The sequence below is a fragment of the Otolemur garnettii genome, unplaced genomic scaffold (assembly GCF_000181295.1).
Source record: "Otolemur garnettii isolate 467f Iridium unplaced genomic scaffold, OtoGar3 scaffold00128, whole genome shotgun sequence".
NCBI lineage: Eukaryota > Metazoa > Chordata > Mammalia > Primates > Galagidae > Otolemur > Otolemur garnettii.
Genome location: NW_003852523.1, coordinates 3865878 through 3882415, shown reverse-complemented (window position 1 = coordinate 3882415; position 16538 = coordinate 3865878). Strand labels below are relative to the sequence as shown.

Genomic DNA, 16538 nt, shown 5'->3' with positions numbered 1-16538 from the left:
AGCCAGGGCTTAGGCAGGACCTATACCAGGGGCCGAGCTCTTTAGGCAGACACCACAGCGTCACCAGGAGGCACTCAGAGCCAGGGCTTAGGCAGGACCTATACCAGGGGCCGAGCTCTTTAGGCAGACACCACAGCATCACCAGGAGGCACTCAGTCCAAACTGCAATGGTCACAGCAGCGGATACTGAGCTGTCCGACTTTCTGCCTTTCCTGGGCCTCCAGTTCCTCCTCACTAGTAAGTCCCACTCCATAGGAGGACCAGGTGAGATGGCACAAGGAAGCCTGGCCCCAAGGACCCCTGACACGCTGTGCCACTGGTGTCCAGCCCTAACTGTACTGTCACCACTGCTGTGGCCTTCAGCTTCAAGGCCTGTGTAGCGCATCCTGCCTTCCAGACACACTCCTGACCAGAGGAGCACAGTCCAATCCTGGGCACAATGATTGCTCAGAGTCAAATGCCACCAGACAAGGTCAAAGTTATTACTGGCCACAGCACATAAGGAATGGTGCTCAGGGCCCTGCATGGACCCCACATGCATCCTCTTTAACTAGATCAGGGTGTCCAACATGCCATTCTCAGGCATGCATTTTGTGAGGACTTTTTTTGCTTATCTGTGGTGTTGGATATCATGAAAATACGCACAAGACTTTTTTTTTTCTTTTTTTTTGGTTAATCAGCTTTTGTTAGTCTTTGTGTATTTACTGTGTGCCCCAAGATAACTCTTCTTTTTGGCAGAGAAGCCAAAAAGTTGGACATCCTGAACTAGATGACCAGAGCAGTCTGGTGCTGAGCAGGCCTGGAGACCCCTGCCCAGCCTGCCGCAATCCTCCTAGGCCAGGGGCCAGCTGCAGCTCTGGGGTCACACAGGATCTGCCCAGCACCTGCCAAACTGAGCCTGCTCTAGGTCCTAGGATACTGTGGGGACACGAGGAACTTTGTCCCTGTTTACATGGACCTTATTATCTCCATAAAGGGGACAGGGAGACATTAACCCAACTCACAAACCAACATTCAGTATTTTAAAAAGACAGAATGGGACAAAGTGGGTGGAGGGCCGGGTAGGTCCTCCAGAGAAGGAAGCAACTCCTGTCTTTCTCTGGAGAAGACTCTCCCAAGCACAGGACATGTCCAGGGCTTAGCTGGAAGTCACTGTACCAAGACTCAAGCAGACGGGTCAACAGCATGAAGGCTAGAAGGGCCGCTGACCATCAGGAGTCACTGAGGGACTCAGCCTTGTCACTACCAGGGTCATCACTAACCATCGTCACCACCATTACCACCATCACCACCATTAATACCATCACTGTTCACCATCATACCATCACCACCATTCACAATGGTTACCACCATCACCATCACCATCACCATCACCGTCATCATTACTCATGTTGCTAAAAGCAGCACCTGGACCCGCCTGTCGCAGGGCACCGGTTACGGTTCCAGCTCAGTATGTGCTCAGTGCTTTACGGGCACGATCCCACTGAGTTCCAGAAACAACTGCAGGCAGTGATGCTGTTATCATGGTCTCCACGTTATGGAGGTGGTCAGGGAGGCATAGACAGACACAGGCTTGTTCAGAGCTCTGAGGAGGGGCCGCTTGGCCTGGTCTATCCAGAGCCCACGTTCTTGGCCTCCCCCTGCAGCTCCAGGATGCCCCACTCCATGGCCTGCAGGCACCTCCACTGCCATAACCAGGTGGCACCATGTACCCTCCTCCATGTACACCCTCCACCATGTACACCCCTCATACGGTGAGGAGCCTGGGGCCAGGCAGGGTCAGAGCCTGGATGCAGCGGGACACATTGACAGCAGGACGTGGGGCCAGGATCTCCCAGCTGTCTGTTGCTGGCAGTTAGGCCCTGCTGGAACCCATCAATGCTGAGGGGAGGGAGCAGAAAGATCTTTCCCCAACACTGTCTCTGCAGACAGGAGGGGTGGAGAGGGGGCAGCGCTGACCAGCCCTGCTGCTGAGGCTCAGAGGCTGCCCAAGGCCATGCACCAACAAGCTCAGGTGGTGGACCATCCCCACTCGTGAACAGCCTCCCAGGCTTCTAGTTGGCCATCTATGGTCTGTCCTGCCCCCCTCCAGCCCATGAGGCTTCCCCTCCAGGCCTCCCTCAGCCCCAGAAGGCCATGGGCACAGGCCTGGCTGTCTATGGAAGTGCCAGGGCCACAGGCTGCAGTCTCCTTCCTGGGTCGGTGTGTTGGCTCCTGAGGTGGGGTGCATGCTGCACTCACCCCAGGGGTGGGGGGGGCTGCCGGGTCCCTCCCAGGACCGCCCAGGCCTACATACTTGCTGCCGATGTCCTCAATCTTCTGCTCCGGCCTCTGCCTCTGCTGGTACTGCTGATGCTGCAGGTAGTTCTCCTTCAGGTAGATCTCCCAGGACAGCAGGGCCGCCTCCTCGTTCTTCTCCAGCTTGTTCTCTGTTGACAGGGACAAATATAGGGGACCTTAAATCCTCTCCAGGGGCCACCTGAGCCCCTGACCGTCCTGGACCCAAAGGAGGGGTCTGGGGCTGGGCAATGGGAGCAGCAACCCCATGCCTGCCTGGGGTTGCTGGGCTCTGTCCCTGGCACTTGCTCCAGGCCAGGGGAGACCAGTGGCTTGAGTGACCTGCATGCCCACCGAGTCACCAGGGCTCTAAAAGGAGCTGTCCCCCTACTCCCCTGCTTGCCCCCCAAGACTGCCGGGAGCCCAGGAGGGGCGACGCACTGAGCTGCTTGTGCCGCTTGGCGGGGATCTTCAGCACCACCCTCCGGACAAAGAGCTGCAGGTGGCTGAGCAGGATGAAGGGTGGTGGGGCAGGGGGACGCCCGTGGTACTCCTCGATCAGGTCGTGGCGCTGGAACTTCCAGATCTGGTCCGTGTGCTCCTGCACCTGCTGGAAGGTGTAGCTGTGGGGAGAGACGGGCGCCCCATCAGCACTGGCAGGAAAGACCCCGCCTCATACTGTGTATGCAGACAGCGGGGCCACAGCATGCAGGAGGGGCAGAAAACAGCCCGGCAGACCTGAGCTGCCCCGGAGCCAAGGAGAGAAAAGAGAAAGCACATGGATTTCAGATGTTACGAGCTTGGCTAACCAATGGCACCCAGTGGCAGTTTGTCAGGAGACAGAAATTGTTTCTAATTGAACGCTAAGAGGAGTTTGTCCATGATTCTGATAAGCACAGGGGACAGTATCTCCCAGGGGCCGGTGAGAGTGACGGGAGGAGAAACACAGAGGCCTCCTCTGAGGGAAGGCCTAAGAGCTGCATGAGGTCCCACTTCTGGCCTCTTGGCCTTGAAGTGGCCGTTCCAGCAGATGCTCAGGCTCTCTGGAAGTTCAGAATGCAGGTGAGCCCAAAACTGCTGATGAAAGAGGCAGAGAAAGGTGCCAACATGACCAGGAAGCAAAGGGCTTTAAAAGGGTCACGGTACCACAGGGCTGTCTGCAGGGGTCTCAGGGGCTTTCTGTATCACAGGGGTGGCCTGGGGACAAACAGAGCCTTCCATGGGCTGAGACATCCCCACAACCCTGGCATGGAGCCCCTGGAAGCAGCTGCTGGGACCAGCCCCCAAACACCAGGCTGTCGTCCTGCAGCAGCCTCCTGTACCCCAGGCCCTTTGGCAGCTGCCTTGTTGTGAGGTCCTCGGCATCTTCTCTGTTCCAAGTTTAAAGCTTGCAGGAGCATCATGGGGTCACCAAAGCCCAGGGCCCACAAAGCCCGGGGTCTGCTGGCTGATCCAGCGATTATATGACAGTGTCTCAAACACTAGAGGGACAGTCCCAAGGCGAGGGTGACCAGATGTTAACATCCATAAGGCGGGACAACATGGCAGGGGCGGGCAGGGCAGGGGACTGGGCAGGGCAAGGCCTGACAACAATGCAAACTTTGATAAGCAGTTCTTAATAATCACTTCTCAGCAATTATTTGTTATGATTACAGTTTAACATTATAAAATTAACAAAAATAATATAAAACTCATATTCTGGCAAAATAGCCATACGGCAGCTGAAAACCATATATTCCCTTCTTGTTCTCCCGCCCGTTAGTGCATTCTTTCCAAAAATCAGGACTTCTTTAAAATGCCGCGGGCAGGATGTGGGACAAATTGTTCAAAAGCAGGACTGTCCCGCCAAAATCGGGACGTCTGGTCACCCTACCCAAGGCTCAAGATGATGGCCAGCTGGATGGATCACAAACAAAAATGACAAATGTTCTAAAGTTTCTATAAGAAGATTGAATATTTCAAAACACCAAGGATTTAAGGAAAACCCTAGAAATTTCCAGGGAAAAGAAGTAGCTGCTCTGTCCATTTCCTATCACCATTCTCGCAAATTCCCGTAAACCTAGTGCTTAAATAATCAGGTGTATTCCTCAGTAGTCCGAGCTCAGAAGACCCACTGGGCTAACCGCGCATGGGCAGGGCTACGTGGCAGCTGGAGCCCTGAGGCAGCGTGCAGCCCTTGCTGTGCCACCTTCCGGAGGCTGCCTGTGTCCCTGGCCTCCTGGCCTCACTTCACTCTGACCTCCCCTTCCGTCATCGCATTCCTGCTCTGATTCTGAGTCTCTCCTGCTTCTTAAATGGTCCCAGACAGTCCAGGATAGTCACCATTTCAAGATGCTTAACCCATCTGTGAAGTCCCTTTAGCCACGTAGGGCACCACACCACAGTTCCGAGGGTTAGAACGTGGAAATGTTGGGGGGGGGCCACCATTCAGAATGCCACAGATGCCTACAAAGGGGTGAGGCACGTGGCTCTGCTGGCCTGCGGTGCCACTCACAGACTCTGGACAGTGAGTCAGGAGGCAGTGCACACTCAGGACAAACCCCACAGAACAAAATGCATGAAGATGTGCAGGTGAACAAGCCCCTTCCTGCGTGGGAGGCCAGACAGAGCCTTCCACAGATGGGTTGGAACTCAGGAAACAAGCATGAGAGCTGGTCAGCGCCGCTCGGGGTGCACAGCCACGCGGCAGCAGGAGCACGTCCCAGGGGCATAGGCTGAGGCCTCAGGGGTGACGGGGGACGGGGGGAGCCCCAAACAGCACACAGAGAAGGTCGTGTTAGCCCAGGTCACACTTGGCAGGCTTCCCAGAGGCAGCAGGGTGGTCTCCTGATGGAAGTGCAGACTTTACCTCCTGTGCCTGGGTAGACTCTGACCATGAGTCCCTTGAGCACTTTGCCTTTGTCACATTTTTGGTTTATCAAAGCTGGTTCCTCCTCAGCTAGAAGGGACCATGACTCTCAGAATGGAAGTCACCACTAAAATTCAAGGTGAAGGTTCTTGTTGAATTCCAGGGCAGGGGAAAATAGGAGCTCTGTAAATGGTGTCCTGAGGTTTGAAGCCAGAGGCTTTCTTAGCCTCCTCCTCTCCAGTCACAGGAGGGCGGCAGTCTCGCCCTGCTGCACAGCCTCTGCCTGCAAAGCACCCAGGAAGGGAAAATGGGTCCTCAAGCCTGAGAAGTGCCTGGCAGCTTAGCGAGATGCTTGTAAGGGCCTAGAGAAGGGCACCCACCTCACCCAGAGGACTACAAGAGGCACTGGCCAAAATGGAGATCTTTTTAAAGGCCGAAAACAATTTATGTGCACACACAGTTGGAAAAAGCTGGTTTTAGAACTAGGCACGTTGAAAGGGAGACTTACTTCAATAGCACCTAGAAGCTTCTAAAAAACATTCTGAAAGAATAGCCTTCGTTCAAGGGGTAAACAAAGGATGTTCAAAACTATTCTAAATTGAAAAGGCTTCAGACGCCCGCCCTTTCTCCTCCACCTGCTCCCTGCCCCCTCCCCCACCCCGGCCAGAACTCTGCTCCACCTGCTGGTCCCCCCACACACACACATCTCTTTGGCAGAGAATTTTGGAATTTCATAATGTATATATTTCTTTCCCTCAAAAGGAGGAAAATGTATGTAAATTTGTAATAAAAGGAGCAAAAGGAACAAGTACAGAATGAAAACGAAACTACTGACATAAAAAATACAGATCCAACAAATTTTTTTCTAAACAAAATTAATTTAATAAGAAACAAAACAAGGTTCTCCAACTTTAAGGCCCACCAGGTTTTCTGGACTCCAGTCAACTACATATTACGACCCATTCTTGTGCATGTTTTAAGCTGATGGGCAAACTATATATTAAAAAAACCAGACCTCAAATAGACATTATTTGAGAACCCTACAACTATAGAATTGACATGTAGTCTTCTAAGTTTGCTGTCTATTTCTCTATTTTGTTTTCCTGTCTGCTTTATATCTGTTGACTTTTCTCCTGGCATTAAAGTAAAGCTCACTGGTTCTGGTGTTTCTAATTCTAAGCTACTTGGAGATTTTGTTTCTCTTATACAATTCCACCATTCTAGCTAAAATATGAACATTAAAGATTTGGCTCTAACCTAATTTAAAACTGAAGAAAAAACAAGAAATATTTCCAAATTATACTGCCATAAAAACTACTTTATCCAAGATTTAGGCCTTTGGCCTTCAACAAATTCCCCACTGGGGCAAAGGATGTTTACCCAAGTGAACAGGTCTCAATTTTGACAAAGGTATTTTGGATCCAACTGTGTTTTATAAGGCAGTGAGTTTGTATTACTATCTTATGACTAAAATTCTAAAATAAAAGCAAAAAAAATTTTATAGATATACAAAAGGTGCCCCCAAAATGTACACACATTTTAAGAAGGGAAAAAACTGTATTAAATGTGTAATACTCAATATATACTGGTAACAAAAGATGAGTAAAAGCCACGTTGAGCACCTCTTGTCATTGCAGAAGTCAAATGTGACTCAAGTATTATAAATTTTTTTTTTTTTGCAATTTTTTTTTGGCCAGGGCTGGGTTTGAACCCACCACCTCCGGCATATGGGGCCAGTGCCCTACTCCTTTGAGCCATAGGCGTTGCTTGAGTATTATAAGTTTAATACGGTTTTTTCCTTTCTTAGAATAAGTATTCATTTTTTGGCACTCTCTGTACACTTGTGGGTTTAAGTATGTTTATGTATATATTATATTATATTATATATCGTGTTTATATTATACCAAATCAATGTATGATAAATAAACATTTAAAAATTAGTAAGTCCAAATATTTTCCAAGTGTGCATGACTTAAGTAAGTCATTGATAAATAAACTGGTTTAAAAATTATTAATAAAATAAAAATGTCTTCAAAATTGTCAAATTACCCTGTTGCCTGGTTTACTGGTCAGGCAAGTTTAAATCTGTCTCTGATAAATATTTTAAGATGTTGAGGATTGATGTAAAGATTATAAAACTATAAACCTAGCCAAAACCAATATTTTATAAGTAAGTCTAACTGAGTAGTTAGGTTTAACATAACAGCTAAATCTTCTAAGTTACTGAGATACCAATATATATAACTGTGAGTTTCTCACTTAAAAACCTGCTATTCACAGGCTATAAAAATACTTACCAGGGATAACTAACTTCATTTAATATCTCAGTTTTCATAAAAAATAATCTAGATAAGTGATTCAAAATAAATACAAGATAAACATTTATGAATAAAATTTTCATATAATTTAAAATCTTTTTTATGTTTTAAAATCTTAATATTTTATTAAATGAAATAATGAATACTCATAAACCTCTGGGTCATTTCCAATTAAAAAATTATAAGAAAACATGTTTTTTAAAATTATTGAATGGTTCTCATCTATAAAATACTTATACATGACAAGCAATTTAAAATCTTGCTACCTAGATTTTCACTAAAATTTAAAGTTACTAAAATTTTAAATTAATTTTATTAAATTAAAAATTTTAATTAATATGTAATTCTCTATGTAAGTTATATAAAATTATTCAAAGACATAAAAATATATTCTTTATTCAGAAAAAAATAATTGTATCTAATTCAGAGATTAGAGATTATTCCAAAATATGGACTTAAAATATAAGGTATAGGCCAGGCACAGTGGCTCATGCCTGTAATCCTAGCACTCTGGGAGGCTAAGGTGGGTGGATTGCCTGAGCTAATGAATTCAAGATCAGCCTGAGCCAGAGGGAGACCTTGTCTCTAAAAATAAAAAATAGCTGGGTGTTGTGGCAGGCACCTGTAGTCCCAGCTACTTGGGAGGCTGAGGCAAGAGAATTGTTTAAGCCCAAGAGTTTGAGATTGCTGTGAGCTGTGATACCACAGCACTCTACCAATGGCAACAAAGTGAGACTCTGTCTCAAAAAAAAAAAAAAAACCCAAAACCAAAACAAAAAAGTATAAGACACATATATACAGAGAGATAGACAGATATCTTGCATATATAAAATAAAATTTAAAAGTTGAGATTTAAAATAGGAGAAAAAGACATGAAAAAGTTATAGATTTAAACATATTAATATATACTTTAGTAAAAAAATGTTAAAAATAATTTTTGTATTAAAAAATCTCACAAATTTATATTTCAAAGTAAAATGATTATTTAAAATTGAAAAAAATATAGGATAAGGCTGGGCATAGTGGCTCATGCCTATAATCCTAGCACTCTGGGAGGCTGAGGCAGGAGGACTGCATGAGCTCAGGGGTTCAAGACCAGCCTGAGCAAGAATGAGACTTTATCTCTACTAAAAATAGATAAACTAGCCAGGCATAGTGGTTCATGCCTATAGTCCCAGCTACTCAGGAGGCTGAGGCAGGAGGATTGTTTAAGTCCAAGAATTTGATGTTGCTGTGAGCTATGAAGACACCAGGGCAACAGAGAGAGACTCTGTCTCAAAATATATATAATCAAATATATATATATGTGTGTGTGCGTGTATATATAGGACAAAAGAAAAAATGCCCAAATGTGTTGTAAATGGTCTATATAATTTGCGATAAGGTTTATAAAAATCTTATTTTTAAAAATGTATGCATAATTAAGTTAACTATGAATAAACTATTTATAATTCTTTCTAAAAATTGAGCTTTGATATTAAAAATACATATACAAAACTAAAAAATTTAGTTCTGTAGGTTAGAACAAGAAGGTTTTCTTAAAATATTGAGTGTGTGTATATTCTACAGGAGGTTAGTGAGATGCCTCCAGGCACCAGCACTGTCCACTCTGTCTATGGAGTCCCGGGAGGACAGCAGGGCTGGCGTGGTCCTGGCACAGCCGCCCAGCAGGCCTCCAGCCCACGCCCTGGGGACTCACTTGAACATGGCGATGAGGAGGTTGAGCAGCAGGATGTTGGTGAAGAGCAGATAGAGGCAGAGCAGGAGGACCGTCAGCCACTCAGGGAAGGCAGGCTGGCGCTGTGTCGCGTCGCTCTCGGGGCACTTGGGCTTGTAGGGGTCTGTGCCATTGGGGCTGCACTGGTCTGGGTTGAAGTTCACGCCTGTCATCAAGAATGGGGTAGGTGGGGGTAAGCCAAGAAAGCAACACGGAGTCACAGGGGCGCCTGGCTGGAAGGGACTCCTAGGGCCTCGGGTCACTGCAAGGATCTCCTGAGGCCTGGACACCTGCCCCTCTGGGTGACCTCAGCTGTCAGCTGTAGACCCAGACAAAATCAAGAAAGAGGCATTGGCTAGAAGCAAGTCTGCTTTGCAGCAGGGGATCCAACAACCAACAGGGGTCCAGCAGGCAGAGTAGCACTGCAGGCTGGCACGGTCCACCTAGCACCCAGCCACCTACCACTGTGCAGGCTGGCACGGCCCACCCAGCACCCAGCCACCTACCACTGTGCAGGCTGGCATGGCCCCCCAGCACCCAGCCACCTACCACCATGCAGGCTGGCATGTTCTCCCCTGGACACAGCCAACCCCCACATAGGACCCCAGTCAGAGCCAGCAGCAGCTGGGGCTAGGGCTGCTGGTCACCAGTAGACACAGATCCCAACCCTGAGGAGCTTAATTGGGGGGGAAAGAACTTCAATGGAAAAAACAAAAATTAACAACTATCACAAAGAAAAGGCAGGCATGGAAAAGGAAAAATGCTAGAGAGGTGATGTGTTGATGAATGAAATGGGTGAGTATGAAACAAAATATCATCCCCCATTTATAGAAAAGTAAATAATATAATATAACAATATATCATCACTGTTCCCTTTAAAAATCTCTAAGGAAACATACCAGGTTGTTCATACCGCAGCAGTGAACTCTGGGAAGTAATCAAATATATATATATTTCTTTCTTTCTTTCTTTCTTTTGAGATAGAGTCTCCCTTTGATGCCTTTGGTAGAGTGCTATGGCATCACAGCTCACAGCAACCTCAAACTCCTGGACTCAAGTGATCCTCTTACCTTAGCTTCCCAAGTAGCTGGGACTACAGGTGCCTACCACATGCCTGGCTATTTTTTAGAGACAGGGTCTCTCACTCCTCCTCAGGCTTGTCTCAAACCTGTGAGCTCAAGTGATCCACCTGTCTCGGCCTCCCAGAGTGCTGGGATTACAGGTGCAAACCACATGCCTGACCATCAGATACATTTTTGGAAAATGTCACTAATTTTCTAACATGGAAACTCACCCTGATAGTTATAAATTCCTATACTAAAAAAGAAAAAGTAGCTGAAATCATTAATATAACTTTCTATGTTAGTAAACTAGAAAAAGAAGAGCAAACTCAACCAAAGCAGCTGAAGGGAGGAAATAGCGGAGTCAGGTGTAAACAAATGAGATGGAGAAAGTAAAAGGAACAAAAAATTCAACAAAACTAAGGTCTGGTTCTTGGAAAAGATCAATGAAGTTACAGCCTTTCAGCTAGACTGATCGAGAAAGCAAGAGAGATATCTCAAATTACTGAAACCAGAAATGAAAGAGGACATTCTACCACCAAATGAAAGGAACTTTTCAAAATGTAAAGAACTATAAGGAAATGCTACAGAAAATTACATGCTAAGAAATCAGACAACTTAGATAAATGGACAAATTCCTAGAAAGACACAACACCAAAAATGACTGAAGAAGAATCAGAAAGTAGAGATGGACCCATAACAAGTGAAGAGATTGAATTTGTAAATAAAATTTTACACAAAGAGATTGAGTTAGTAAGTTAAAACTTCACACAAAAGTAATCCAAGCTCAGAGGGGCTCGCTGGCAAGGCCCACCAAATGTTTAAGGAAGAATTAAAACCAATCCTTCACGAACTTTTCCGGAATAGGGAAAATAAGAGGGAACAGTTCTGAAGTCGTTCTATGAAGCCAGTATTACCCTGATACCAAAACTGGGCAAATATATTACAAGAAAGCTACCAACCAATACCTTTTATTAATATAGACACAAAAATCCTCAAAAAATGCTAGCAAATTGAATGCATAAACATGTAAAAAGGATTATACACCATGACCAGGTGAGAGGCGTCCCAGCAATGCACAGCTGGTTTGGTTTAGCATCTGAAAGTCAGGTAAGTAACAAACCACACAGATACTGTAAAGAACAAAAACATTTGAACACTTCAACAGGCATGGGAAGAGCATTTAGCAAAATCTACCACCATTTCACAATAAAACACTCAAGAAACTAGGAATAGGAGAGATTCACTTCAACCTGACGGAGGACATTCCCAAACAAACCGCAGGCTGAAGTCACAGGCGATGGTAAAAGACATCCCACCCTCGCTGCTGCTGTTCAACAGAACTGGAGGACCAGCCAGGGCAGCTGGGCAGGGAAAAGAAACCACATCCGGATCGGAATCGGAAAGGGACACATGGAACGATCTCTGTTAGTCCATGACATCATCTTGTATGTAACTAATCCCCATAAACCCTCTATGCAGCTATTAGAATTCATAAAGTCATTCATCAGTATTTCAGAAGACAAGATTGACATACAAAATATACTAGTAATTAATTCAAAAATAAAATTAATGAAATGAGTCTGTGTATAATAGTCTCAAAAAGAATAAAATACTTAAGAATAAATATAGCAGAAGCATAAAACAACAAAACATTGAGAGAAATGAAAGACTTCAATAAGCAAAAAGACACCTCATGTTCACAGCAAAACCCCCATAAGCAGACCCAAGACCTCCTGGGCCCAGAGGGACCCAGAGGGCAAAACAATCTTGAGAAAGCAGAACAGACAGGGACAAACCACACTTCTCAATTTCAAACTCACTACCAAGCTACACTGAGATACAAGGACAGGCACAGAGCTCAGACAGTGACACTGAGAATCTAGAAATGAACACGCACACCAGTGGCCATCGACTTCAACACGGGTGCGGAGACAGTGGCCATCGACTTCAACACGGGTGGAGAGACAGTTCAATCTGGAAAGCACAGTCTTCTTAGCAAATAGTGGCGGAACAACTAGATATCCCACTTTAAAAGACTGGCCTTAACTCATGTCAGATGCAAAAATTAACATGAGTCAGAAGTCAAAAGAAAGAGCTACAGCTATAAAACCCTTAGAAGAACACCGGCATAGATCTTGGTGACCTTAGGTCACGCAACGGTTTCTTAGCTCTGACATCAAAAGCACAAGTGACAAAAGAGATCAGTAAGGTGAACATCATCAAAACTAAAAATTTTGTACTTCAAAGGACACCATCAAGAAAGTGAAAACAGCCCACAGGTGCTGGAAAGTATTGGCAAGTCATACCTGACGAGCGACTGGGATCCTCATGCAAGAAGTCTTACAATTCAATAATAAAAAGATAACCGATTGAACAATGGACACACAGGACAGGAATAAACATTTCCCCAAAGAGATGCCAAATGGCCCAGTAAGCGCAGAAGATGCTCAACGTGGGGGTCACTAGAGAGAAGCAAATCAAGCCTCAGTGAGACGCCGCGTCACCCTCCCAGGATGGCAGCAACAAGTGTTGGCAAGAACGTGCAGAACTGGAGCCCTAAGCATTGCTGCGGGAAATGTTCCCTCCTCTTTGGAAAACAGTCTGGCAGTTCCTCAAAAAGTTCAACATGGAGTTATCATAGGACCCAGCAATCCCACTCCTAGACATCTGCCTGAGAGAAACAAAAACACACACCATACGGATCATGAACAGCTGTCCAAGCACCATTATTCAGAGCATTCAAAAGGCGGAGACTACCCAGCTATGATAAACAAGGTGTCACACAACAGAAAGAGCTTTCTGCTCAGGCACTGGGGTCCCAGAGCCCCCAGGGACAATGCCGGGCAGAGGGAACCGCTCCAGGCCCCCCCTCTGTCCCAAGAGCTGGGAGGACTCCCAGACCCACAAGTGACCCTAGTCCCACACCCTTGGGTCACCTTCCCCTCCCCTCCTGCTTCTGGCAACACCACCCCCGGCTCCTGCTGCCCGCTCCTACCATCAATGTAGGCTGGGATCTGCCCGAAGATGGTGAGGTAGGAGTGGTAGACGACCCCGCGGAAGATCCAGTCCACCCGGCTCTCGTTGTGGATGAGGATGGCCTGCTTGGCCACCCCAAAGGACACCACCCACACCGCCAGCAGGAAGAGGAAGAAGAAGACGTCCTTCATCTGCAGAGACAGCAAGCGCCACGCTGCACCCTCTCTGCCCCACGGCTCCCCCTGCCCAGAAGTGCGCTCTGCCCGCCATGCCTGGCAACAGTGGGGAAGCCACTGCCACCACCACCTGGGCGCAGGGAGCACCAGCTCCATGGGAATAGCCCTGGGGCTGCTGCTGTGACCTGGGGAAGGGTCACAGCTTCATGCTGGGCCCTGGGGATGTAGGTGGGGCCAGGCACAACCATGACCCAAGGGAGAAACCCCACCTGCAGAATCAGGATCAGAAATGAACTGCGAAGAACAGAGAGGAGAACCAGGGAAGGTAGGAAGAGGCACTATCCCAGCAAAGGTGGGAGAGAGGCATTCCAGGGGAGGGAGCCCAGGGGCAATGCATGTGCTCAGGCCCAGGTCTGCCTCCCTTGCACCAGCACAAGGAACAGAACCGATAATCAGGAATAAACTCTTACAATGATGGTCTATCAGTTTCGAACAGCGCCGCGCCCTCCCGCGGGCTGCTGGCCTGGATGGCCCATGCCCTTACCATCCGCTTCACGATGATTATCTTGGGCCCCAGTGTCTTGCTGACGGTGAAAATGTGCATCAGCCGCAGGCAGAACATGATGAAGTCCAGAGACAAGATGACGCGCCCGGGGTACAATGTCGCCGGGATGAGCCTGGCAGGCCGAGCATGAGCAGACCCGCCTCAGCTGTCTGCCTGGGTGGCTGCAGAGGCCCAGAGCCCATCCCCAGACACACGCCCAGCCCAGGTGTGGCCCTGGGAGGAAAGGGCTGTGGTGGACCCCAGGCCCTAGGGTGCGGGAAGCTGTGTGGGAGGTGGCGGAGCAGAGACTGGGGCTTCTCTGCAGAAAGTCCAGAAGCCCAGCCCACAGGGCAGCCAGGCTATGGAACACCCCGGAAACAAGCAGGCTTGACCTGACCCCTCTGGCTTCAAAGGTGCACGGGCCTTAATGGGCAGTGAGGTGACCCCACAGGAGGGAGGCAGAGAGAGAAAAGCAGCAGCCGCACGTCCCCAGAACTGGGACAGTTCCCGGCAGTGGCTACCAACAGCCCCTCATGCACGGCAGCTGTCCCAGGTTTATAGGGGCTCTGCCCTATTCCCCTTCTCCATCAGCAATCCCAAGGGTATGTCATCGTGCCCCTCCTGGACAGGCAAAAGCCTGGGGTCCAGAGAGGAGCAGAGCCTCACCCAGGGTGGGGCTGGCCTATGAGGGGCAGCTGCCTCAGCCTTGGGGCCAAGGGGCAGTGCCGCCGCTCACCTGCAGGTCAGCCCTGCTATGAAGAGCAGGATGGCACCAACGTCCAGCTTATTCCAGAAGTCGCTGAAGTACAAGGCCGCCTTCTTCATCAGCCCACACTCATCAGGGTCATAGAAGAGCTACTGGGAAGAGGGGCAGGTGGAGAGGCAGACATGTTGTCACCGTTGCTTTCACGTTCATCACTGCTCTCCTGTCCCTGCGTCATCACTGTCACCATCACTATCATTGTCACTGTCACTCATTACCACTATCTCTGTCACTACCATTACCATCAGTATTGTGGGTCTTGCCCAGCTCATAGGACACCAGGTGAGGCTTAACGGGGACAGTGACTTGGCTCGGGGTCCACTGCGGAAAGATGACCAAGCAGATGGCTCCCGGGGCTGGAGTGCCCTTGGGTGGCCAGGGGCTGTGTGGGGCTGTGGGAGCTGAGACTCTAGGAGCAGGTGGGCCGTACCTGCCGCGTCTCCTCGCACACCAGGGAGAAGAGCCAGAGGTAGATGACGTGCTCGCACCAGGAGGGCGTGGGCTGGAAGTCCACCATGAGCACGTAGGCAAACAGGCAGAGGAAGGCAAAGTAGGACAGGATGTTCAGGTGGAAGATGACCACGGGCGCGTTGAAGAAGGCGCGGGCACGGGCTGGGCCTCTCACTGCCTGCAGCCTCTTCTCCCTGCACAGCGGCAGAAGGGATGCTGACCTCCAGGGCCGGGGATCCTCAGTGTCCCCCCAGGACTCCCTGAGCACGCGCAGGCTCAGGCCTGTATCCTAAGCAGACGGGGCAGGAAGGAAGCAGCCACTGTGGCCTGCGGGATATGGGAGGGCTCGGCACTGGCCACCAGGCATGCCTTGGGTCTGCCCTGACTCCTGAGGCTCTGAGCATCAGTTCAGCCCTCAGTGAAATAGGGCTGACCCCACCACAGGTCTGGAGAGCTTCTGAGGAGGCACAGTGGGCCATGCCAGGCCCGGGTCTCTAGAGGTGGTCAGCCACATCTGAAGAGGATCCGGCTCAACACAGACTCTGCACCGCAGGGGACCTGAGGGCTCTTGGTTGAGGCCATGGTCCTCCACCCAGACCGGCTCAGGTCTGCAGCTCCTGCGGAAGCAAGGGATCTCCCACCCTGCCTCCCGTCCCTAGGGAATAGAGGCTGGAAGCCAGGCCACCAGCACACAGGGTCACAACAGCAGGTCAGGAAGGGTGGGCACACTGAGCGCATGGGTCCCCACTCCATGTCCACCTTCATCATCTCAACACTTTACAATCCGGACACAACCATGAGGATATCTGGAGAAGGTCCCCACCCCCAGGGACCCACTCCACTCCCCACGCCTCACCTGAAGGAGATGAGCCCGGTGAAGAGCAGTGGGAAGGCCAGAACACAGAGGGCCACGCGCCACAACCCGTTGTCCACGCACAGCTGGCCCCACCACACCTTGGTCAGGAAGGCCTGTGGAGGGACAGTCTTAGGATGGGGCCTGGCCCAGCCTGACCCACGCTCACAGCTGCCACATGCTCTATGCCCCAAAGTGCCCTGTCCTCTCTCAGCTGAAGGCTCTAGGCTCTGGGTGGGCAGAGCTGGGCCCTGAGTGGTGGGGACACCCAGCGCTGCCTCTCCTCCCACCTGCAGCTTTGGGACCACACTTTGCGGGGTTCCCAGGCCCTATAGTCAAGGACTGTCAAGAGCTCTAAGCTCTGCCAGGCAGGGATGGGACCCTCCCCTGGCCCCACACAGCCCAAGACACTGTGGGTGCCCAGCAGTCATGGTGATAGCATGAAGCTGTGCCCCAGGGAAGCCCAGTGCTGCGGGGCACTCACGGAAGGGCACTTGCTATGGGCAGGCCCTGCTATGGGGGCCAAGCCTGCTCAGGAAAGACATGCCCCTG

At 49.2% G+C, this 16538-nt stretch overlaps 1 protein-coding gene across 3 annotated transcripts in view; it reads right to left on the bottom strand.

The window, feature by feature from the left end:
* TRPM2 (transient receptor potential cation channel subfamily M member 2) overlaps positions 1–16538 on the bottom strand; it is a 62288-nt gene that overhangs the window by 15000 nt on the left and 30750 nt on the right. For all 3 annotated transcript variants that reach the window (XM_003798086.1, XM_023518116.1, XM_023518117.1), the window contains 8 exons: positions 15990–16107; positions 15114–15327; positions 14657–14775; positions 13921–14053; positions 13220–13391; positions 9143–9326; positions 2719–2900; positions 2297–2429 (listed from right to left, as the gene is read on the bottom strand). In XM_003798086.1, coding sequence (XP_003798134.1) covers positions 2297–2429; positions 2719–2900; positions 9143–9326; positions 13220–13391; positions 13921–14053; positions 14657–14775; positions 15114–15327; positions 15990–16107 — 1255 coding nt within the window. The remainder of the gene's footprint in view (positions 1–2296; positions 2430–2718; positions 2901–9142; positions 9327–13219; positions 13392–13920; positions 14054–14656; positions 14776–15113; positions 15328–15989; positions 16108–16538) is intronic.